The sequence below is a fragment of the Oncorhynchus keta genome, chromosome 2 (genome assembly GCF_023373465.1).
Source record: "Oncorhynchus keta strain PuntledgeMale-10-30-2019 chromosome 2, Oket_V2, whole genome shotgun sequence".
Lineage (NCBI taxonomy): Eukaryota > Metazoa > Chordata > Actinopteri > Salmoniformes > Salmonidae > Oncorhynchus > Oncorhynchus keta.
The window spans coordinates 13,934,526-13,960,626 of record NC_068422.1 but is presented as its reverse complement, the minus strand read 5'-3'; the positions used below and the strand labels follow the sequence as shown (position 1 = coordinate 13,960,626).

At 44.0% G+C, this 26,101-nt stretch overlaps 1 protein-coding gene across 3 annotated transcripts in view; it reads left to right on the top strand.

Moving 5' to 3' along the window:
* Positions 1-24,084, top strand: part of LOC118372416 (sorting nexin-29-like) — a 173,050-nt gene extending 148,966 nt beyond the window's left edge. For all 3 annotated transcript variants that reach the window (XM_035758281.2, XM_035758282.2, XM_052472476.1), the window contains 3 exons: positions 7,887-8,027; positions 19,904-20,043; positions 21,447-24,084. In XM_035758281.2, the coding sequence (XP_035614174.2) occupies positions 7,887-8,027; positions 19,904-20,043; positions 21,447-21,576 (411 nt within the window). In that variant the 3' untranslated portion in view covers positions 21,577-24,084. The remainder of the gene's footprint in view (positions 1-7,886; positions 8,028-19,903; positions 20,044-21,446) is intronic.
* Positions 24,085-26,101: the final 2,017 nt, after the last annotated feature.

The following is a 26,101-nucleotide window of genomic DNA, read 5'->3' as shown; positions in this document are numbered from 1 at the left end:
CCATAGTACCCTCAAAGCTCATCACGAAGCTAAGGATCCTGGGACTAAACACCTCCCTCTGCAACTGGATCCTGGACTTCCTGATGGGCTGCCCCCAGGTGGTGAGGGTAGGTAGCAACACATCTGCCACGCTGATCCTCAACACTGGAGCCCCCCAGGGGTGCGTGCTCAGGTCCCTCCTGTACTCCCTGTTCACCCACGACAGCATGGCCAGGCACGACTCCGACACCATCATTAAGTTTGCAGACGACACAACAGTGGTAGGCCTGATCACCGACAACGATGAGACAGCCTATAGGGAGGAGGTCGGGGGCCTGGCCGGGTGGTGCCAGAAAAACAACCGCTCTCTCAATGTAACCAAGACTAAGGAGATTATTGTGGACTACCGGACAAGGAGGACCGAGCACGCCCCTATTCTCAGCGATGGGGCTGCAGTGGAGCACATTGAGAGCTTCAAGTTCCTTGGTGTCTACATCACCAACAAACTAGAATGGTCCAAACACACCAAGACAGTCGTGAAGAGGGCACGACAAAGCCTATTCCCCCTCAGGAGACTGAAAAGATTTGGCATGGGTCCTGAGATCCTCAAGGTTCTACAGCTGCAACATCGAGAGCATCCTGACTGGTTGCATCACTGCCTGGTATGGTAATTGCTCGGCCTCCGACCTCAAGGCACGACAGAGGGTAGTGCAGTCTGCCCAGTACATCACTAGGGCTAATTTGCCTGCCATCCAGGACCTCTACACCAGTCGGTGTCAGAGGAAGGCCCTAAAAATTGTCAAAGACCCCAGCACTCTCTGTTTATCATATATGCATAGTCACTTTAACTATACATTCATGTACATATGTACACACTACCTCAATTGGCCCGACCAACCAGTGCTCCCGCACATTGGCTAACCGGGCTATCTGCATTGTGTCCCGCCACCCGCCATCCCCTCTTTACGCTACTGCTACTCTCTGTTCGTCATATATGCATAGTCACTTCGACCATATCTACATGTACATACTACCTCAATCAGCCTGACTAACCGGTGTCTGTATGTAGCCTCGCTACTGTTTTTCACTGTCTTTTTACTGTTGATTTTATTTCTATACTTACCAATTGTTCACCTAATACCTTTTTTTGCACTATTGGTTAGAGCCTGTAAGTAAGCATTTCACTGTAAGGTGTACCTGTTGTATTCGGCGCACGTGACAAATAAACTTTGAACTACATTGATTTGGGGTTCACTTATATTGGGAGTAGTGACTTTCCTCAGCCACAGTGTGTTGTATGTGCAAATGTACTATCTCACAACTCAATGAAACCTTCATTCTTGCACAGACATTTCAAAACAAAACATGCCAATTTTAATAATAATCCACTGGATTTTTTTGTGCGAGAATTAAGATGATTTTCAAGTAGTAAGTCATGTGTAAAAGCAACAGATATCATTAATAAGAATGGGCTAGAAGCGTCTTGTATGATGAGCTACCGAGTGGCTAGGACAAGCAAGCCCCATACTATTGTGAGGGTCTTAATTCTTTCTGCTGGGACAATGCTGGGGGTAAAGGCCAAATAAACTATACAGACAATGTCTTCATCAAACAACACTGTTGTGTTGAGATGTTTTGAAACAATTACTGCTTTGCATACAAGCCAGTGAATTATATGCTTAACAGCTGGATGAGTCAACAGACATGGTGGGCTTGGCACAACTCCTGGTATATGTCCATTATGTTTATGGGGGGTCAATTAAGTAAGACATCCTCTTCTGCAAACCACTGGAAACCAGGACAACAGGAGAGGATGCTTTTGAAAGTACTGGACAGCTTTGTGACATTAAATGGACTTTGGTGGTCAAGATGTGTTGGTATCTGTACCGATGGCGCAAAAGCTATGACAGGGAGACATAGTGGAGTGGTAACGTGCGTGCAAGCATTTTCTCCCGATGCCACTTGGGTACACTGCAGCATCCACGAAGAGGCTCTTGCTGCCAAGGGAATGCCTGATAGCTTGAAAGACGTTTTGGACACTACAGCGAAAATGGTTAACTTTGTAAGGCCCCTGAACTCTTGTGTATTTTCTGCACTATGCAATGATATGGGCAGCGACCATGTAGTGCTTTTACAACATACAGAAGTGCAATGGTTAACAAGGGGCAAAGTATTGACACATTTTTTTTTAATTGAGAGAAGAGCTTAATGTTTTCTTTACTGACCATAATTTTCACTTGTCTGACCGCTTGAATGATGACGAGTTTCTCACACGACTGGCCTATCTTGTCTGACCCTGGTGCTAGAGGGGGTACGCAGCTGGCAGTTGAATCTTTGAAGGGGTACGGTACTATAAAAAGTTTGGGAACCACTGGTGTAGAGGATCATTGTACCATCTAAACCGCTGTAAAATATATTTTCCATAACCAAAAATATTGTATTTTCAACTGCCGAAGTAAAAAGACACAAAACTAAACTTAAGAACGGGAAGCATAGAAATTGCGCACATAAAACATATCTACCGCCTCTTGCTTTCAATCAGAGAGTTGGAAAGAAATTAATTGAAGGCAGACGTTACAAAGTTGAAGTTGCCAAGTACGAAGAGCAGTGTCCCATCGTCAGGAAATTAGCTTATCAAGGTGTGAAGCTCATTGAGGAACTTTCCAAAGGCACCTGGTGGGCGATTGATGACAATGTTAATCTTGAATGGACAACTGACAGCGACAGAATGGAATTCAAATGAGGAGATTGGAAGGTGAGAGAGGGAGAAAATAGTATCTTCAGTTAGGAGAAATTAGTAGCCATGTGCTACCACTGTGACGACCGGATGCTCTTGGACTATGAGAGAAAACATAGTCAGATGAAGAAAGAGCAGCTGGAATAGCAGTGTTCTCTGGGGTGATCCATATCTCCGTCAGGGCCAAAAGTCAAGGGACTGAAAGGGAGCATAGGCTAAGATGAACCCTGCGTTCTTGACCGCAGATCAGCATTTCCAAACGCTGCGAGAGATCCAGAATTCCACATGAGTTGTGCGTGCAGGGTGCACTAAATTAGAAGGGTTGCAACCCTTGCAACCAAGGGGTGGGGAGTGTCTGTAAAGAGTACAGGGGGAGGAGCGAACAGGTATAGAAAACATACGCATAGTTGCCACAACAGAGCAAAATTAGCAAATAACTAGGTAAGATACTCAAGTTAGAGAGTGGTTGTTTTTTTCACTTTATATACTATCTACCTCTCTTGCTTTGGCAATGTTAACACATGTTTCCCATGCCAATAAAGCCCTTGAATTGAATTGAGTGGTGTGGTGCCTTCCTCGAAGAACTCATCAGAACTGTCTTTGGTTTGGTGACGGTCTTAGTTTTGTTGTCGAGACCAACACTGACACGACTGCCACTGAGAAACCAGGGGAGGCTGAATTCCTAACACTAATTTCCTAGGAGAGGAGAAACCACTCCCCCTCCAATGCAGCTAATGACTACCTTAACAAGTCCCTAATTGCCCTGCCCCTTGATCCTGGTTGATGTGTCAACAATAATCTGCAAGTTATGAGCAGTCAGCAGTTCACACACCAAGTAGGCTACTGGGAAGACATTCAGCACTTAAAGTAGACGGCCTTATCTAGCAAAAAGACAGTACTAGACAACAGATAAAGACAATTCTACTTATCACTCCTGGAGATATCAGGAGTCATCTAGCTATAGAACGAAGCACATTCTGTGTTTAATTTCATGGCTGAAAGTCAAGGATAACAGGCAAGGAGTTTTTTCCAACTACTGTAGGTTATCTGACCACGAAAAACTTTGGGCCCTAGAAGTTTCAGGCAGGTGGTGAATATAGCTGGACGTTTTTTTTAAATCAAGAACAAGATAATATCAGTGATGTAGCTTAGCATACAGCCTGCTTTGAAAGTGTCTTAGCTGGAGAACAGAATGTTCCAATGCTATTGTTAGATCCCATACACACACACACACAACATCTTATTAAAACGTCTGCCCACCTATAGTGCTTCTACTTCTTCCACTCATTATGGTAAAAGTCACATCCCCACTACCTGGGCCCCCTGGTCTGTTGTCAGCTATTTGGTGCTGCCTGTACTGTAGTTGCAGTCTTGTCCCACTGCGAGGTGAGCAGGAGGCCTCAGTCTCCATAAGGGATTCCTGAAAGGAAGAGGTGAGCCTATTGCTTTTACCACAGCTGGTAACCTACAATTACCCTGCCTGTCAGGAGAAAGCTGGCTATACTAGCCGACCAGACTGTAGCTCATACTTACGTACTTCAGAGAAAGAGAGGGAGTACATAGTAAATTGCATTATTTACTAGATAGATTACAGTACAGTTGTATGTATTTAAAACATTTATTTAATTAGGCAAGTCAGTTAAGAACAAATTCTTATTTGTGACAGCCTACCAAAAGGCCTCCTGCGAGGACAGGTGATAAAAAATGGTTTAAAAGAATATATAGGACAAAACACACATCATGACAAGAGACAACACTACAAAAAGAGAGACCTAAGACAACAACATAGCAAGGCAGCAACACATTTAACAACACAGCATGGTAGCAGCACAAAACATGGTACACAAATTTTTGGGCACAGACAACACCACAAAGGTCAAGAAGGGAGAGACAACAATACATCATGCAAAGCAGCCACAACTGTCAGTAAGAGTGTCTGTGATTGAGTCTTTGAATGAAGAGATGGAGATAAAACTGTCCAGTTTGAGTGTGTGTTGCAGCTTGTTCCAGTCGCTAGCTGCAACACACTTAAAAGAGGAGCGACCCAGGGATGTGTGTGTTTTGGGGATCTTTCACAGAATATGACTGGCAGAACAGGTGTTATATGTGGAGGATGTGGTCTGCAGTAGATATCTCAGATAGGGGGGAGTGAGGCCTAAGAGGGTTTTATAAATAATCATCAACCAGTGGGTCTTGCGACGGGTATACAGAGATTACCAGTTTACAGAGTATAGAGTGCAGTGATGTGTCCTATAAGGAGTATTAGTCGCAAATCTGATTGGTAAAGAACATCTAGCCGTTCGAGAGCACCCTTACCTGACGATCTACAATGAAGAAAGCCAGAGCCTCAAAGTAATAGCATTGCATATTTAAATACAATAATGGGTGTCCTTCTAGCACTGTGCCTGATTGAAGTATAAAACGCTGAGTTAGGGCTGCACAATTAATCTAAATCACACTGAAATTGCAATATTGACATGTGCAATATCCATATCGCAAGAGATCCATATTGCATGCAATATTTTGAAATGTCAGCCACGTGTCACGTCCATTTTTACAGTTTAGTCCGTCGTCTCTCTACCTAGCTCCTCTGGTGGCTGCTTCCCACACACACCAAGCCCCGCCCCCTGCCAGTCAAGCAGCACAGTTCCTCCTCCTCGTTGTTATATCCACTTAAGTTAGCATGCTCTTTTGTTAGGTCTTTTGCAGTCAACAGATTGTTCCAAACAAGAATGATGCTGCTTTCCACTTTGCTTCTTAATATACAGTACCAGTCAAAAGTCTGGACACACCTACTCATTCAAGATTTTTTCTTTATTTGTACTATGTTCTACATTGTTCAATAATAGTGAAGACATCAAAACTGTGACTTTTGTGGTGCAGCCCTACCCTGACTCATACTGTGGCGCAGCCCTACCCTGAGTCATGCTGTGGCTCAGCCCTACCCTGAGTCATGCTGTGGCGCAGGCCTACCCTGAGTCATGATGTGGCTCATCCCTACCCTGAGTCATGCTGTGGCTCAGCCCTACCCTGAGTCATGCTGTGGCGCAGGCCTACCCTGAGTCATGATGTGGCTCATCCCTACCCTGAGTCATGCTGTGGCTCAGCCCTACCCTGAGTCATGATGTGACACAGGCTTACCCTGAGTCATGCTGTGGCGCAGGCCTACCCTGAGTCATGCTGTGGCGCAGGCCTACCCTGAGTCATGCTGTGGCTCAGCCCTACCCTGAGTCATGCTGTGGCACAGGCTTACCCTGAGTCATGCTGTGGCGCAGGCCTACCCTGAGTCATGCTGTGGCGCAGGCCTACCCTGAGTCATGCTGTGGCGCAGGCCTACCCTGAGTCATGCTGTGGCGCAGGCCTACCCTGAGTCATGCTGTGGCGTCGGCCTACCCTGAGTCATACTGTGCTGTAGCTTTCCTCTGATCAAAATCCACATATTGTTCTGAGATGTATTTTGGGTATGTCTCTCAATTCTTTGCAAATCATTTGCACCATTGTAGGAAAGGTGCTAACTTTCAGATTACCCAGAATCATCTCAGCATGGGTCTGCTTAAGTGAGCTAAACATCTCAGTTCCCCTCTCTAAAACATTCCTCTGTCTGTCTCTGTATCTTTCCCCCCCTCCTTCTTTTAAATGAACTGGTCAGTCTCATTACATCTGCCAGTGGCATTACAACTGCTCATTACTGTACTGCCTTACAGAGGTAAGGCAGTACAGTAATGAGCAGTTGTAATGCCACTGGTGTTGTAAATGACAGAATTTCCTCTCCCAGTCTATCTGGCTGTTGATGAATCACTCGCTGCTCCTTCTATCTGACATTAAGACTATTGATGAGTCACTCTCTGCTCCTTTCAATAGCCTTGTTAGTCTACAATAACACATTAACCGCCTGTTCAGGCTGAATTGAAAGAGGTGGTGAGAACACATAACAAGTAAAACAGGGCCAACTTGCAGTTAAATATCTTGTTTGTGTTACAGGGTAAAACTTTGAATTTGTTATGTTGTTTATTATTAATTATTATATTCTCTGTACCGAACACTTTGATCGTACACACATAACATGCACACACAAGTACATACACACACACATTCCCCCTTGAAAACTACAGTAATGAACAGACAACAGGTTAATCTTCAGACAGTTTAAAATGCTGCCCATGTTGTTTTCTCTTTACTCCACAGCATGTCCCTAACGTCCTCTGTAATTGCACACTTGCCAGATAATACATTTTAAACACCTGGAAAGTTGAAAAGTGTCCCCTGAGAAAGAGGTGTCCTAGGCCAAAGCTTTCGTGTTTCCTGTGCTGTGTGTTGCTGGGGTCTACAATTCAGCAAGTATATGTACTGTATTAGGAAGTAGATAGTTGATATAGTATTAGGAAGTACTGTATTAGTAAGTAGAGGTGATAAAGTAGCAGGGAATACTGTATTAGGAAGTAGAGAGATGATAAAGTAGGAGAATGTACTGTATTAGCAAGTAGAGAGATGATAAAGTAGGAGGATGTACTGTATTAGCAAGTAGAGAGATAATAAAGTAGGAGGATGTACTGTATTAGGAAGTAGAGAGGTGATAAATTAGCAGTATTCCATTAGTGGAAACCAAGACTGTTCTCAGGGCAGGTCTGCTGGTTTTGACTAGCAGAAGTGACTTTTCGTAGCATGTTAGGAGAACTTACGCAGCAGGTTAGGAGAATTGGGTTAAGGTTAGGAAACGGGTTAGGGTTAGCTAAAATGCTCAAATTGTCCCCGACGCGACTCAAACATATCTAGCTACAGCCATGTCTTTCTCTCGTGCTCCCTCTCTCTTCCCTCTCTCTCCCTCCTCCAGTTGTAATTGCCTCTCTTATCCTCCCCGTCACAATCCCCAGTGTCTGCCTTCCGCAGACCATCAGCAGCTGAACAAAGGAATCCAATGCGCTACTTTAATAATGCATGAAAATAGCAACAAGTCACAGGCAGAGAGTGGAAGAGTATGTCATACTGTATATTACAATATTATTGAGAATACAGAAGAACCTTGAGACGTTATGGTTGGCTAATTTCCTCCTTTCTGTAGACTGAGTGGTTTTGCAGGAATTTTGTAAGAGTAGGATTTGTACCCCAAGAAATGGCATATTCTGATTGTGCTTTTGTTGGTGTTGTTGTTGGTGTCGTACCTGTTCCGTAGGTGTACATCCGTATCCTGGACAATGAGTGGAATGTCTACAGACGCTACACAGAATTCCGGGCACTCCACAACTACTTACGCTCACAATTCCCACAGGTCGACAACTTCAGCTTCCCACCCAAGAAAGCCATAGGGAACAAGGTATGCACGGTCAGGAAAATCGCATGGTCACCCTCTGTCAATGTTGTTTTGAATGACCTGTAGTCAAATGTGTTGAATCTGAATGTATTTTTAAGTCATATTGTGGTCACTTGTCCATCACTTGGATCGACAGGCTTAGATGTTAGCTACAGTAGCCCCTAGCCAACATTACCTCTCTTTATCTCCTGTCTTCATCTCTCTAGCTCTCTTTATCTCCTGTCTTCATCTCTCTAGCTCTCTTTATCTCAGGTCTTCATCTCTCTAGCTCTCTTTATCTCCTGTCTTCATCTCTCTCGCTCTCTTTATCTCCCTTCTTCATCTCTCTAGCTCTCTCTATCTCCTGTCTTCATCTCTCTAGCTCTCTCTATCTCCTGTCTTCATCTCTCTAGCTCTCTTTATCTCCTGTCTTCATCTTTCTAGCTCTCTTTATCTCCTGCCTTCATCTCTCTATCTCTCTCTAGATCCTGCGTTCATCTCTCAAGCTCTCTCTCCTTCCTCTCTTGCTCATTTTCTCCCTCCCTCTCACTCTCAGTTCCAGAGGGAGGGAGTCTGTTTAAGTCTCTCAGTAGAGTAGAGGGTGCTGTGGGTGCTTCTGTTACAGAAGTTGTAGAGTAACTTTGACATGGAAACACAAAGTAGTGTGCTAGGCCTGGGGGTAGCGTTTAAAACTAGAGAGGGTAAGAGGGTGTTTGGGAGCTTACAGTAAAGATGCAGGGGGGCTATAGAGACAGGATAGTGTTGGTAATTGAGTGTGTGTTTGGGTAGGTGAATGCGTGTATACATTTGAGAGGGTTGTGTGCGTGTGTGTGTGTGTGTGTGTGTGTGTGTGTGTGTGTGTGTGTGTGTGTGTGTGTGTGTGTGTGTGTGTGTGTGTGTGTGTGTGTGTGTGTGTGTGTGTGTGTGTGTGTGTAATCATTATGTCTGCAGAGCTGAAGTATCTGTCATGTATTTTTAATCTCCTCATTGTTTCTTCTGATTCCCTCCCTCTATCCTCTCAGAAGGAACACTTTGTAGAGAGACAAGGCTTAGTTCTTGTCCCAACAGGTGTAGCGGGGTGCACTGGCATAAATCCCCCCCCCCCCCCCATCTGATCTCCTCTGATGGAGAGAGTTATGCAGTTACCTGTCCTGCACTGTAGTCATACAGATCAACTTTTCCCTTTATATCACTGACAGGGGATGTACGTTCAGTTCTCTCTTTTCACAGAAGACAGCATCCTTGCAGCTAGGGAAAGTTCTATTCTAAAGTAGACTGAGGTGATGCTGGGGCTTACGTGTTGAATATGTTAGTTAATGATGGAGGAATGGTAATGCTACTGGGAACAGTGATCATGAGCCTCTCCAAACTCTTTTTAGTGTAGCATACACGTCTGCTACGGCATGGATGACAGGGGAGAGCTTTCACAGGTGATGGGGAAACAGGAAGGAACATAGACACACACACGTACATACGCAAACACACACATACTGTGCCTCAGATCCATCATGGTTATCCTCATTTGCAAGCCAGAGCTAACAACCTTACACACCGAGGACCCTGGCTCATCATGCCTGCTAAACACACACACACACACACACACACACACACACACACACACACACACACACACAGAGCACCTGGTCCAGAGAGAGAGACGCTGAGCTCATCTTGTCAGTTGGCTAAAGCTACTGTATGGGACTGTATAGAAAGCTAATCGTAGTACCACAGTACCTACAGGATGTACAGTGGGGAGAACAAGTATTTGATACACTGCCGATTTTGCAGGTTTTCCTACTTACAAAGCATGTAGAGGTCTGTAATTTTTATCATAGGTACACTTCAACTGTGAGAGACGGAATCTAAAACAAAAATCCTGAAAATCATATTGTATGATTTTTAAGTAATTAATTTGCATTTTATTGCATGACATAAGTATTTGATACATCAGAAAAGCAGAACTTAATATTTGGTACAGAAACCTTTGTTTGCAATTACAGAGATCATACATTTCCTGTAGTTCTTGACCAGGTTTGCACACACTGCAGCAGGGATTTTGGCCCACTCCTCCATACAGACCTTCTCCAGATCCTTCAAGTTTCGGGGCTGTCGCTGGACAATATGGACTTTCAGCTCCCTCCAAAGATTTTCCATTGGGTTCAGGTCTGGAGACTGGCTAGGCCACTCCAGGACCTTGAGATGCTTCTTACGGAGCTACTCCTTAGTTTCCCTGGCTGTGTGTTTCGGGTCGTTGTCATGCTGGAAGACGCAGCCACGACCCATCTTCTTTCTTTTCTTTTTTTAACTCTGTTTATTAAGTTTTACACACACACACACACACACACACACACACACACACACACACACACACACACACACACACACACACACACACACACACACACACACACAGCGTGGTTGAGTCCAGGCTGCTTGTGACATCAGCCTAAAAAATCAGTGTAAAAAATAACTGGGGAAAACAAGCTCACACTTCAGTCTCTGCCCGAGCAAGATGAACAAGGCATCTGCGGATCACAATCAATAAGCACATGGACCTTAATGCCCCCCCCCCAGCAAAAACACAGAGAGAGGCTCCTCCAACCCTTAAGTCACAGACTTATTTTAGTATTAATAGGAATGCCATCAGAGGATGGACTGTTTAAAGTAAGACCAGAATGGAGCCCAAGCCTCATTAAACAGTTTGGGGTTCCCACGTGAATTGAATTTGATTTTTTCTAGTTTCAGAGAGCACAACACATCCCTCACCCAATATTTATAAGATGTGGGAGCTGCCATCTTCCAGTTCTGTAGTAGTAGCCGTCTAGCTAAAAGAGTTGTATAAGCAACAGTGTCCGACTGGATTCTTGATAGGGGGGTACCGAAGGGCAGTACTCCAAAAAGGGCTGTAAGGGGAGACGGATCTATAACAGTGTCATATATATCAGAGAAACATTTAAATATTAATTCCCAGAAACCTGACAGTTTATGACAGCCCCAAAACATATGCAACAGTGTGGCTGGTTCCACTTTACATCTGACACAGGTAGGATCAAAATCAGAGAATATTCTTCCAAGTTTGGCCACCGACCAGTGGATACGGTGAACCACCTTGAATTGAATGAGGCTGTGTCTAGTGCTAAAAGAGGACGAGTGCACCCTGTGCAGCACAGATTCCCAGGCGTCTTCCCCAAGTTCCTCCCCCAAATCCTTTTCCCATCGAGTCTTTAAAGGCACCAAAGAAGGGTTCTGTAAGTCATGAATGATTGCATATACATCTGAAATTGCGCCCCTAGGAAGCTCGTTCAACTCCAAGATGCTCTCTATAGCTATATTCGCAGCTGTATTCGCAGGCCTATTGGGAAATCCAGGTGTGTTAGACCACTCAACGAGGTCAAACGCTTTTTCGGCATCAAGTGAGACCACCACCCCCGGGTCCTCCGACGCTGGGGAGTACAGTATATTCATAAGGCACCTAATATTGAAAAATAAATGCCTATTTCTCACAAAGCCAGTCTGGTCAGAGTGTATTACTTGGTGCAGCAAGCCTTCCATACGGATGGCTAAAAGCTTAGCTAGGATTTTGTAATCACAGTTTAAAAGCGAGATTGGGCGATAGGATCCACATTCCAGGGGGTCTTTGTTTTTCTTTAGTAGTAATGAAATTGAAGCCTGATAAAGACTAGGCGGTAGCTTTGAAGTATTGAGGCACTCTGCAAATAGTCGAGACAAGAATGGGCAAAGCAGACCAGAAAACATCCTGTAAAATTCAGTTGGAAAACCGTCCGGACCCGGTGATTTACCACTTTTCATTGCGGACACTGCTGTTGCAATCTCCTCAAGCGTAAATTCTTCTTCTCGATAGTCATGGGAGTCTGTATCAATTGAAGGCATAATCAAGCCATTAAATAAGGAGTCAATCAGCAAGGGGTCTTGAGGGGATTCAGAGGTGTATAGCGCAGAGTAAAATTGTTTAAATTGATCATTGATCTCTTTATGTATAACTGTGGTGGCACCAGACGGGGTCCTTATTTGTGGGATTAAACGTGAGGCCTCAGATTTACGGATTGTCGTGGAAATTTCCTCTATTTACCAAATCATGGGAGCAAACCACACACACACGTCAGAGTTAGTTATAAAAGTCCATCTTTAATTATATGAGCTCTATCACAATCCTGTGACTCTCAGATAAATTCAGTGTCTCCCAGTGAATTCTCTGAGAGCCCCCTTACAATGCAACTGAGTTCCTTTAATAGCAAAGACACACATAGTCAGACAGCAGAGACATAATTCATCGTTCAGCTTAGTCTCCTTTCCCAAACCCCAGACCCATAAACCAAATCCTCCATATCAACAGGCATATATCAAATTGTCATTTAGATACAACCAACTCAAAATACAACCTCCTGGACAAACTCATGGAGAGGAGAGTGAGGCTATAGGTTAAGATAAAAGCAACATTAGAGGGAGCATAGAATGATTCCAGACACTGCAACCCTCCTTTCCCCACTGGGAAAGGTAGGGAGTAAAATATATGTTTACACATGATGACACTTTGACCTCTCCCCTCTCTGTGGCCCATGCAACTTAGTTTTGACATAGAACAGATAACTGCAACCTCGCCACAGTATTATACAAAAATACCATTCTGATGAGAATTAACTTACACACATTTGATGAATATTAAACATCTTACATATGTTACCAACGAATTCTGAATCTTCCACGACAGGATCTGATGCGCAAGGAGTTTACTGGCCTTGTCGCCTTGTTCATAGACTTTGTATCGAGCTCGCAAGAGTAACTGTTCAGCTTGCCTGGTAGAAAGCTCATCAAATTCAGATTGGAGTAGTTGGCGCTCTTTATGCAGATCAGAGGAAGGATCCGGAGCATACTTCTCATCCAGTGTGGCTATGGACTCGCTCAGGTCCCGAAGTCGCTGGGAGCGAACTCTGTTTTGGTTGGCTGTATAAGAAATAATTTGGCCACGTAGGTATGCTTTGAGAAACTCCCATATGGTAGAGCAGGACATACCTGGTGTTGAATTAGTTTCTAGGAATAAGGTGATTTCAGAAGAGATGAAATTGACAAACTCCTTATCTGAGAGTAAAATGGGGTTGAGACGCCCACCGTACCTTCTCCGCTGTGCAATCTGGTTTCCGAGCCGGTCACGGGTGCACCTCAGCCACACTCAAGGTACTAAATGATATCATAACCGCCATCGATAAAAGACAGTACTGTGCAGCCGTCTTCATCGACCTCGCCAAGGCTTTCGACTCTGTCAATCACCAAATTCTTATCGGCAGACTCAACAGCCTCGGTTTTTCGGATGACTGCCTTGCCTGGTTCACCAATTACTTTGCAGACAGAGTTCAGTGTGTCAAATCAGAGGGCATGCTGTCCGGTCCTCTGGCAGTCTCTATGGGGTGCCACAGGGTTCAATTCTCGGGCCGACTCTTTTCTCTGTATATATCAATGATGTTGCTCTTGCTGCGGGCGATTCCCTGATCCACCTCTACGCAGACGACACCATTCTATATACTTTCGGCCCGTCATTGGACACTGTGCTATCAAACCTCCAAACGAGCTTCAATGCCATACAGCACTCCTTCCGTGGCCTCCAACTGCTCTTAAACGCGAGTAAAACCAAATGCATGCTTTTCAACCGATCGCTGCCTGCACCCGCATGCCCGACTAGCATCACCACCCTGGATGGTTCCAACCTTGAATATGTGGACATCTATAAGTACCTAGGTGTCTGGCTAGACTGCAAACTCTCCTTCCAGACTCACATCAAACATCTCCAATCAAAAATCAAATCCAGAGTCGGCTTTCTATTCCGCAACAAAGCCTCCTTCACTCACGCTGCCAAGCTTACCCTAGTAAAACTGACTATCCTACCGATCCTCGACTTCGGCGATGTCATCTACAAAATGGCTTCCAACACTCTACTCAGCAAACTGGATGCAGTCTATCACAGTGCCATCCGTTTTGTCACTAAAGCACCTTATACCACCCACCACTGCGACTTGTATGCTCTAGTCGGCTGGCCCTCACTACATATTCGTCGCCAGACCCACTGGCTCCAGGTCATCTACAAGTCCATGCTAGGTAAAGCTCCGCCTTATCTCAGTTCACTGGTCACGATGGCAACACCCATCCGTGGCACGCGCTCCAGCAGGTGTATCTCACTGATCATCCCTAAAGCCAACACCTCATTTGGCCGCCTTTCGTTCCAGTACTCTGCTGCCTGTGACTGGAACGAATTGCAAAAATCGCTGAAGTTGGAGACTTTTATCTCCCTCACCAACTTCAAACATCAGCTATCCGAGCAGCTAACCGATCGCTGCAGCTGTACATAGTCTATAGGTAAATAGCTCACCCTTTTTCACCTACCTCATTCCCATACTGTTTTTATACTGTTTTTATTTATTTACTTTTCTGCTCTTTTGCACACCAATATCTCTACCTGTACATGCCCATCTGATCATTTATCACTCCAGTGTTAATCTGCAAAATTGTATTATTCGCCTACCTCCTCATGCCTTTTGCACACATTGTATATAGACTGCCCATTTTTTTCTACTGTGTTATTGACTTGCTAATTGTTTACTCCATGTGTAACTCTGTGTTGTCTGTTCACACTGCTATGCTTTATCTTGGCCAGGTCGCAGTTGCAAATGAGAACTTGTTCTCAACTAGCCTACCTGGTTAAATAAAGGTGAAATAAAAAAAAATAAAAAAATAACACATAGGAGGTCGCTGGGGAAACTCTAGTTCAAGCACTAATGGTGAATGGTCAGAGATAACAATACTCTCGTAAGTACACTGCCGAAGGTTAGGCAGAAGTTTTTTGTCCAAAAAGAAGTAATCAACCCGGGAGTATGTTTGATGAACATGAGAATAAAAGGAATATTGTCTATCTGGAGGATGTAGGAAACACCAGGCCTCAAACATAGCATATTTCTGAAGAAAGGATTGAATAAGTAGGGCACATTTAGATGGGCCTGTATTTGTTTGTGAGAACTTGTCAAGAACTGGGGACATTTTACAGTTGAAATCCCCCCCTAAAATCAACAAATGAGAATCTAAATTGGGAATAGTAGACAGAAAGGAAGAAATGAAACTTGTGTCATCCCAATTGGGAGCATAAACACTAGCCAAAACAAGAGGGGTAGAAAACAGTTCACCGGTTACTATGACGTATCGTCCCTTAGGATAAGCAATAACCTCAGAAGCTACAAAGGGAGTAGCTTTATCAACCAGAATAGCAGCACCTCTTGATTTACTATGAAAGTTCGAGTTGAACACTTGACCAACCCAGTCCTTACGCATCCTAAAATGCTCACCAGTCCTCAAGTGAGTCTCTTGTAGAAATGCAATATTTACATTCAAACCCTTTAAGTGTGTCAACACCCTCTTACGCTTCACCGGGTTGTTAACCCCTTTGGTATACCAAGAAATGTACTTGATCGTATTATTTCGGCCCCTCTGGGCATTCCCGTTATTCAACCCTGTCATTAGAGCATAGAATGGAAAAGCAATGAGCGCCCAAAACCCCCAGAATAACTTGTCTCAGAGTAATAATGTACGGTGGTAAATGTTTGGAAAAAGCACAGAAAAAAAACAGATAAAAAAAAATTAAAAGACAGAATGACAACATTAGAACTGAACAATTCAACCTGCCCCCCCCACCCCCTCCCTCCATCCCAGACAATACCTCCCCAAACAAGGTACAAGCCTAAATAGAACATGTTCTCTTCGCACAGTATGTCTGTGAGAGTGCGGTCTTAAACCTAAACCCACAGTCCCGCTGTTTAAAGTCGCGTTTTGTTAGTGGATCAAGCAGCGAAAAGAAAGATTTGTATGTATTTTTTCGAATCCCTTATGCAAACGGAATGACAAAAGCACCACTTGTAGATGTATATAATTGTATTCCCAGTCTTATAACAGGCATTGAGAGGGAAAATAAATAAAATGTATAAAGGCTCTCAGCCAAAAATCTAGTTTGAAGTAAGGAAATCGTAGTAAGAAAATCAAAAATAATAGTAATTATAATAGTAGTCTAGTTGAAGCTGAGACAGCTTACAACCAATACCAAAAAACTACGTGTGCGCAACGTTGAACGTTGGTGGGTATAAATGACGCTCAAAACTTTTCAAATTAAAGTGAGGCCCCAAAAACCGTGTAGCCTCGGGAGACATTTACTGTTAACTGGTCAATGCAAGCGGATGCAGTAAACAAATAACCAAAAATATTTTGAGTCACCGAGACAATGTGTAAACAAACTAAATAGGTGAGCGAGATAAGGCACGCACACTAGACGATCAAAATATTAGATCACCTCAAATAAGCCTGAATAGTTTCACCAACTATACAAGACTAGCCTGTTATGTCTAAGCATAATTGTACCACAAGTGGGTTACTTACTATCCACAGTACGCAAGCAACAGTTGCTGAACTGTGAGCATATTCAAGACTTCTTGATGTGACGTTGAATGTGAGCCATAGCCTCATCCGGAGATTCAAATGTGTAGTCTTTACCCTCCTGAGATATCCATAAACGGGCCGGGAATCGCAGTCCATACTTCACACTTGGATGGTCCCAAAGTACTCGTTTGGCCTGTCCGAAAGCTGCGCGCTGCCTGGAAAGTGGGGGAGTAGTCCTGGTAGATGGAAAAGCTCTGTCCTTGAAAGCTCAGAGTGGTATTGCGGGCTCGTCGGAGGATTTCCATCTTCTCATGAAAAAAGTGCACTCGAAGAATTATGTCACGGGGCCTCTCCCCATCCCGGGGCTTTGGGCGCAGCGACCGGTGGGCTCGATAAATCAGGGGCTTTTCATCTAAGGCAAGAACATCCTTCAGCAGCCCCGAAACGAAATCCGTGGCGCAATGCATTTCAGCGGACTCTGGGACCGATACAAGTCTCAGATTATTGCGGCGAGAGAATCCCTCTAGACTCACGCAGCTCTCCTTCACCTTTTTCAAATCCGCAGCTAGGCGTTTAACTTCAGCCTCCAGGAATGTAGTTAAATCGGAGACATTAGTAGCGGAGGCCTCCAGTGCCGCAATCATTGTAGTGTGTGACGCAGTTGTTGTTTTGAGTATTGTGATTGCTGGCACAGTCTCGTTCCGCAGGATGGTTAAATCTGCTTTTAAAGTATCAGAAACCTCCTGTATTCTGGCCTCAATCGTAGCAACCACCTGTGTTTTCATTTCAACTATCTCAGAGCGTAGTAGTTTGATGGCCTCGAGAATGTTAATTTCAGCGCCGCCAGGCCAAGCCGCGCCCCCGGTTAAAGTGTGCGTCCCCGGGCCCTCAGACTCAGGAAAGGGCGGTGATGAGAGCGGGTCTTGTAGGCCGGGTTTTCTCAAAGTCATGCTTTTGGCCTTATGTTTGGTCGACATGCTGACATTCGGAAGCAAAGTAGTCTTGTTTTTTACGGAAAGGGATCACCAAATTAATATTTGAAAATAAATACAGTTCTGCTGCAGAATTCACATAAACTTTAAGAATACCGCGGGAGCAAACGGAAAACACGTCAGTCGCACATGGCGTCCCCTACCATCCCCCCACGACCCATCTTCAATGCTCTTACTGAGGGAAGGAGGTTGTTGGCCAAGATCTCGCGATACATGGCCCCATCCATCCTCCCCTCAATACGGTGCAGTCGTCCTGTCCCCTTTGCAGAAAAGTATCCCCAAAGAATGATGTTTCCACCTCCATGCTTCATGGTGGGATGGTGTTCTTGGGGTTGTACTTATCTTTCTTCTTCCTCAAAACACGGCGAGTGGAGTTGACGAAAAAGCTCTATTTTTGTCTCATCAGACCACATGACCTTCTCCCATTCCTCCTCTGTATCATCCAGATGGTCATTGGAAAACTTCAGACGGGCCTGGATATGCGCTGGCTTGAGCAGGGGGACCTTGCGTGCGCTGCAGGATTTTAATCCATGACGGCGTAGTGTGTTACTAATGGTTTTCTTTGAGACTGTGGTCCCAGCTCTCTTCAGGTCATTGACCAGGTCCTGCTGTGTAGTTCTGGGCTGATCCCTCACCTTCCTCATGATCATTGATGCCCCACGAGGTGAGATCTTGCATGGAGCCCCAGACCAAGGGTGATTGACCGTCATCTTGAACTTCTTCCATTTTCTAATAATTGAGCCAACAGTTGTTGCCTTCTCACCAAGCTGCTTGCCTATTGTCCTGTAGCCCATCCCAGCCTTGTGCAGGTCTACAATTTGATCCCTGATGTCCTTACACAGCTCTCTGGTCTTGTCCATTGTGGAGAGGTTGGAGTCTGTTTGATTGAGTGTGTGGACAGGTGTCTTTTATACAGGTAATGAGTTCAAACAGGTGCAGTTAATACAGGTAATGAGTGGAGAACAGGAGGGCTTCTTAAATAAAAACTAACAGGACTGTGAGAGACGGAATTCTTACTGGTTGGTAGGTGATGAAATACTTATGTCATGCAATAAAATGCAAAATAATTACTTAAAAATCATACAATGTGATTTTCTGGATTTTTGTTTTAGATTCCGTCTCTCACAGTTGAAGTGTACCTATGATAAAAATTACAGACCTCTACATGCTTGGTAAGTAGGAAGACCTGCAAAATCGGCAGTGTATCAAATACTTGTTCTCCCCACTGTATCTGCATTAGCTTGCAGGATCAGGTGTATGACACATGGAATGGAATACAAGTAGTGTTGTGTGATGAAACTGTAATAAATCTCAGTTTTGTGTTATGTCAAGCACCATAACTGCAAGTGTACGTAAGAATCCCAGCTCAATGTATTACCACGGCAACAGTATCTGAGCATCACTCGGCATCCTGCTGTATCTGAAAATCTCCTAACTGCATTGACATAGCAACACACACACACACACACACACACACACACACACACACCCCCCTGCCACTGACAGCTCCTAAACAGCTGATTTGTCAAGGGCTCGGTGGGCAAACACGCTAAATGTTCCCGAGTGCGCCCGTCAAATCTGTCCTGATGGCCACGCCATCACCACAACTGCGGGAGGAAGAATGATGACATCAAAGGCTGGGACTGTCTGTCTGCTCTGCTCCCTCTGCCCAGAGTTTAACTGTCAGGGTGTCTCTCCTCTGATTCACAGAGAATTGTTATTGCTTTGGACGTTTTCCCTCTCTATATTTTTATCCCTCGCTCTCTCTCTCCATCTTACATCTGGATGGTACAATATTTGCCCATTATTATATTCAGAATTCTTCAAGCTCTGTCAAATTGGTTGTTGATCATTGCTAGACAACAACTTTCAGGACTTGCCATAGATTTTCAAGTAGATTTAAGTCAAAACTGTAACTTGGCCACTAAGGAACATTCAATGTCGTCTTGGTAAGCAACTCCAGTGTAGATTTGGCCTTGTGTTTTAGGTTACTGTCCTGCTGAAAGGTGAATTCATCTCCCAGTGTCTGTTGGAAAGCAGACTGAATCTCCCTGGTCTTTGTAGTTGAATCTGTGATAGAATTTCACTGCTCACTATACACCTAGCATTTTGATGAGGAGAGACATGCCATGGCTATGAAGAATCCTACAAGTGGATATGTGTGTAAAGTAGGAAAGGGAAGAGCTGATAAGTGTGTAGGGTAGGAAAGGGAAGAGCTGATAAGTGTGTAGGGTAGGAAAGGGAAGAGTTGACAAGTGTGTAGGGTAGGAGGGTGGGGAAGAATGCCGGCTGTCAGATTAGATATGGTTCCATCTGTCTCCTTTAATGGTTTATATACATTGGTGGCCAAGTTACAGTTCTGACTTTCTGACTGAAATGGTTGTCTAGCAATGATCAACAACCAATTTAAAAAATGATCTCTCCCCCCTCCCTATGTACAGTATTAATGTCTACCTCTCCTCTGTCCTCTCCTGTCCTCAGGATGCCAGGTTTGTAGAGGAGCGTAGGAAACAGCTGCAGTCGTATCTGAGGATGGTGTTGAACAAGCTGATCCAGACCCTGCCAGAGTTCTCTGCTAAACCCACCAAGGAGACCCTGCTGCAGCTGCTGCCCTTCTGCCTGTGAGTGACCCCACTGTCTGTTTGTGTGTGTACGTGCTTCAAAGTGTGCATCTGAGTTTGAATTGTCACATGGTAAACACACAATTTACAAAGTGCTTCTTAATAATATATTGCCTGACACATCTGAGTCCTCTAGATAATGCTAGTTGTTCAGTAAACACCTTCAAGGTGGCTTGTTGAGCCAGACCAGTTATAGCATCCAGTCATTTACTGCGTTGTTCACACCAATTCCCACACCAGTTGAGGCTGTGACCTCTCAGTGGGCACGACCAATCACAGATCCCGACAAGAATCTAGTTTCCTGTTCTGGCAGCTGATAGGTCATAACACCGAGGTTCTAAAACTGAGATCAAATAAAGAGCAGAGTTGATCTATCCTCTGATATCTACATTCACGATAGGCTGGATGACCCATCCAAAATGGTGTCCGCCATGTTGTTAACAGGCCCCTGGTTAGGAGGGGGCTGGGATGGAGAGAGGAAGAAAGAGAGAGATGAAAACCCGATTCGTCAAAAGCTGTACTTCCTCACTCCTCTCTTGGGAATGGACTCAGTCTCACCTCACCCCAATAGTGTTCCCTTAGTTTCAGCAGTGTTCCCTTAGTTTCAGCAGTCATCACGTTCTGCCCAAAATGGCACACAGAAAACAGAGTTCTAGCCTCATTTATAAATATTGTGTAGAAACTATTCTAAAATACTACTTACGAACGGAATTTAGAATGTTGTACAAATAGTGTGATTTATCAAACAATCCTACGAGTGTCAAATGTACACCAGTAGGAGATAACCATTGACAAATACCAACTGTTCTCAGCCTCAGTACTTGTGCGTGACCATGGCCATTTGCATTTCAAAACACCCCTAATTAACCAAATTGTCAAAATCATCCCTTTAAAGCCTGTAGGTATATACACTGAGTGTACAAAACATTAGGAATACTTCCCTAATATTGAGGTGCTCACCCCCCTTTTTCCTCAGAACAGCCTCAATTCGTCAGGGCATGGACTCTACAAGGTGTCCAGTGTGTTCCACAGGAATGCTGGCCCATGTTGACTCCAATGCTTCCCATAGTTGTGTCAAGTTGGCTGGATGTCCTTTGGGCGGTGGATCATTCTTGATACACACAGGAAACGGTTAAGTGTGAATAACCCAGCAGCGTTGCAGTTCTTAACACAAACCAGTGAGCCTGGTTCCTACTACTATACCCTGTACAAAGCCACTTCAATATTTTGTCATGCACATTCACCCTCAATGACACATATACACAATCCATGCCTCAGTTGTCTCGAGGTTTAAAAATCCTTCCTTAACATCACTCCTTCAAGTGACATCAATAAGGGATCATGGCTACGTTACTAACCTCTGGTTTCCTTTACTGACCTCTTGACCTTTTGTCTCCCCCCAGGGACATTCCAGTGGCCAGCGAGGGGAGCAGTAAGACGGCTCGGTCCAAATCCTCGTCAAGCTTCCCCATACTTGGGCGCAGCCACAACCAGGAGGGCCGCAACCTAGAGCCCCAGAGTGGCGACCTCTAACCTTTAGCCTCTGACCTGTGACTTCTTCTTTGATTGGATTAAACAGAAGAGTTTGTTGGTGCTCCTCCTGGATGGATTATGAGCCATAGAGAGGGACAGAACGGCTAATGGCTATGCAGGCGAGAGGCATGACACTGCTCCTCCTTTAGGCTTTCTACAGGTTTCCAACAGCAGGACATTATATCCTCCCTCTCTGGGATCTACAGAGGCAGACTCTTCCTTCTCTCTGACCCTGCCTAAAGATTTTACTCAAAGACCACACGTGGAATAGCTGGGTCAACAACAGACATTGAACCAAGATGGGGGGGACTGTTTCCTAATTTTACTCAGTTTTGTAGTGAAACTGTATCATGGTCAGTGTTTTCTAGCTTCTTTGCAGTGAGGGGACATATAGAAATGTGTTCTTTATACAATGTTTTTTTCTTGGCGAATGTCAGCATTTTGGTGCCATTTTTTGATTTTGACATCATCCCTTTACCTGACATTAGCCAAAGCGATGGGCGTTCATCTTTTATATTTATGTTACCAAACTGTTACAATACGATAATCTGCACAATATCATATTCCATCACACAATTTAAGGATTTTATCAATGCAAATAAATCTGCTGGATTGACTATCCAGCCGTTCCAATGATTGTGAACTGAATGTAACTTAGGAGACTTAAAAGTGAATAGATCGTAGATGAACGCTTGAAGAGAAGCTTGATCAAGTGCATGAAACGTGTGCACTGCTTTAACTTAAATACATACAGTACATATTACTCAAGAATAGAGAGTACTGGACTTGGAAAGAAAATAAGAGATTACTTGGCAAATATTGATGGAAGTTGTTCTTATGACTGCCCCCAGGCAGCTGTCCAATCAGAACTGTTAAAATAAGACGTAAACAGGAAGTAGCAGATGATAACCTAGAATGTAAATCAGTTTGTACACATCAATAATATGAGCAAATTATAAAATTATTACCACTCTTCTTTTGAAGCACAATAATCAAGTATTAATGATAAACAAGAAAAAAAAGTCATTAACTATGACAAATGGTCATGGGACAATGTTGGTTCTTGATGATTAATTAAGGGCATGAACATTAGAAATGTAAATAAAATCAGATGGCTGTACATTATGTATACCTCAGCAATAAGGCACGAAGGACTGTGTTATATGGCCAATATACCACGGCTAAGGTGTAACGGGATTCTTCTGTTGAAGGAGATGCGGACCAAAACGCAGCGTGGTTATTGTGATACATCTTTAACAAGGATGAAAATAGAACAATATACAAAAAAAAGAAATGTGAAAAACCAAAAACAGCCCTATCTGGTGTAACAAACACAAAGACAGGAACAATCACCCACAAACCCCAACACCAAACAGGCGACCTAAATATGGTTCCCAATCAGAGACAATGACTAACACCTGTCTCTGATTGAGAACCATATCAGGCCAAACACAGAAACAGACAAACTAAACAGACAACATAGAATGCCCACTCAGATCACACCCTGACCAAACAAAACATAGAAACATACAAAGCAAACTATGGTCAGGGTGTAAGGGCTGTTCTTGAGGGCTGTTCTTGGCACGACGCAATAAGGCACCTCGGTGCCTTATTGCTATTATAAACTGGTTACCAACCTAATTAGAGCATTAAATAGAAATGCTTTGTCATATCCGTGGTATACGTCTGTCAGCCAATCAGCATTCAGGGCTCGAACCACCCAGGTTATAAATTAATGTACATACTGTGCCCGGTATGTGTATGGTGGATAGATGTGTGTATGGATGAAAATTAAAATATATATATACAGTACCAGTCACAAGTTTGGACACACCTACTCATTCAAGGGTTTTTCTTTATTTGTACTATTTTCTACATTATAGAATAATAGTGAAGACATCACATTTATGAAATAACACATGGAATCATGTAGTAACCAGAAAATATTTTATATTTGAGATTCTTTAAGGTAGCCACCCATTGCCTTGATGACAGCTTTGCACACTCTTGACATCGCCTGACTACTTTGAAGAATCTCAAATCTAAAATATATTTTGATTTGTTTAACACATTTTTGGTTACTGACTGATTCCATGTGTTATTTCATAGTTTTGGATGTCTTCACTATTATTCTGAAATGTAGAAAATAGTCAAAAATAAAGAAAAACCCTTGAATGAGTAGGTGTGTCCAAACGTTTGACTGGTCCTGTACATAGACACACACTCACGGGCCAGTTTATTAGGTACACCCATCTGATCTGACATGCAGACGCGATGATATTATGCAATTGCTGCAGATTGGACGGTGGTACATTCACGCTGCGAACAGCCCGTTTCATCTAATTTCAAAGACGCTCCATTGGGTTGAGGTCTGGGGAATAACCAGGCCACTCAAGTAAATTGAACTCGCTGTCATGTTCCAGGCGATGTTTTTCCACTCCTCAATTGTCCAGTGTTGCTGTTTTGTGTTTTTGCGGTCTTTTTCTTCCAATCTTTTGTTTACTAAGACACACTGCCTTTCCAGGGGTGTGTTTGTTTGGTACCGTGGAGAACGAGTGTGTGCCTATGTCTATTGACCATAAAATTGTGTACATGCCTAGTTAGGATGTGGAGTGCTCACGGCGATGTTACACCTAAGCGGACACGGGCATACAATGATTATGCATATTGATGACAGTTCTCTCATTGACATGATGGCTCAGTGGGAAGGGCATGAAGGCAACAGTGACCTCCGTTAAGACGAGGTCTCAGCATGAACATATCTTCACACCATTTGAATACCAAAAAGTGTAGTTTTCTTTTTTACATTGACATGAAAGGCAAGAAAAGGTAAGACTGTATAGTTTGTGAACTTAATGAATGGGAAATCTGTGAGGCTTGGAATTTAAAGCTAGGGATTTTGCATGAACCTTAGTGGGGATTCTAGCAGTATATTATGCCATTATTTACCATTGCTTCTTCCCCATCTGATTACAGCTTGGCAGGTCTGTGTAGGTAGCCTGTGTAGCTGTTGGTGTGATGGAGTGGCCATCTTGGCCAGTGGCCACCTATTCATTTTGCTGGAAAACCAAGGCCCCCTAGCCAGATCATACTTTACTGTTCTTCTTACTTGACTCAAAGGCGGGCGGCGGGGCTGCCTAGTGCGTTGGACTAGTAACCAAAAGGTTGCAAGATCGATTCCCCGAGACGGCAAGGTAAAAATCTGTCCTTCTGCCACTGAACAAGGCAGTTAACCCACTGTTCCTAGGCCGGCATTGAAAATAAGAATTTGTTCTTAACTGACTTGCCTCGTTAAATAAAGGTAAAGTTTTTTTTAAATATGAAAAGGGCTACATCCCAAATGGCACACTATAGAGTACACTACTTTCAACCAGAGGCCAAGAGTAGTGCACTATATAGAGAATATAGCCTCAGACTCCCTGGCTATAGATAATTGCCAGTAGCTCATCCATCCATAGTTCTCAGCTGGCCTAGTACATCTCACACACATCACAAAGCGCTCAAAGCTTTAACCTGTGATCTAATGACTTTGAAAATCCATGGAGCTGCTACCGTCTACGAGAGCGGAAGCTAAGTGAACTTGTATTGTTAGCTGAGCTGCGTGTAGAACTGTAGGGCTCCATAGAACTGTATCAAGCTGTGTGGGCCTCTCCAGTTAATCTTAACCACAGAGATGTGCTCTGGTCTCAGTCCAAAGTGATTGAAATCTCCTCTATTGTGTCGAGGAGGAAGCCGGTCTCAGAACCTAATTGGCGAGTTAATCTCATCAAGTTGGGTGGGATTTGAGGACTGATGCCCTGAGGGAGGGGAGAGAAATGGGGAAGGAGTCGGACCGCAACAAGACATTGGCCCAGATATTGAAACGCAATTAACACACTTTAACGCAGTCACATCTGTTCTGTTCCTTCAGCAGTTGGAGGATTGCCAGTTCAAATCCTTGGTCTGTTGGGAACAAATATGGTGGGAAGTGAGCTGGTAACTGGAGGGTTGTCTTTCAAATCCTAGATGCCATTGCCTGCCGTTGTACCCTTGAGCAAGACAGTGAACCTGTACAGTGGGGCAAAAAAGTATTTAGTCAGCCACCAATTGTGCAAGATCTCCCACTTAAAAAGATGAGAGGTCTGTGGACAATAAGTATTTGGTCAATAACAAAAGTTTATCAATACTTTGTTATATACCCTTTGTTGGCAATGACAGAGGTCAAACGTTTTCTGTAAGTCTTCACAAGGTTTTCACACACTGTTGCTGGTATTTTGGCCCATTCCTCCATGCAGATCTCCTCTAGAGCAGTGATGTTTTGGGGCTGTTGCTGGGCAGCACGGACTTTCACCTCCCTCCAAAGATTTTCTATGGGATTGAGATCTGGAGACTGGCTAGGCCACTCCAGGACCTTGAAATGCTTCTTACGAAGCCATGCTGAAAGACCCTGCCACGTTTCATCTTTAATGCCCTTGCTGATGGTAGGCTTTGTTACTTTGGTCCCAGCTCTCTGCAGGTCATTCACTAGGTCCCCCCGTGTGCTTCT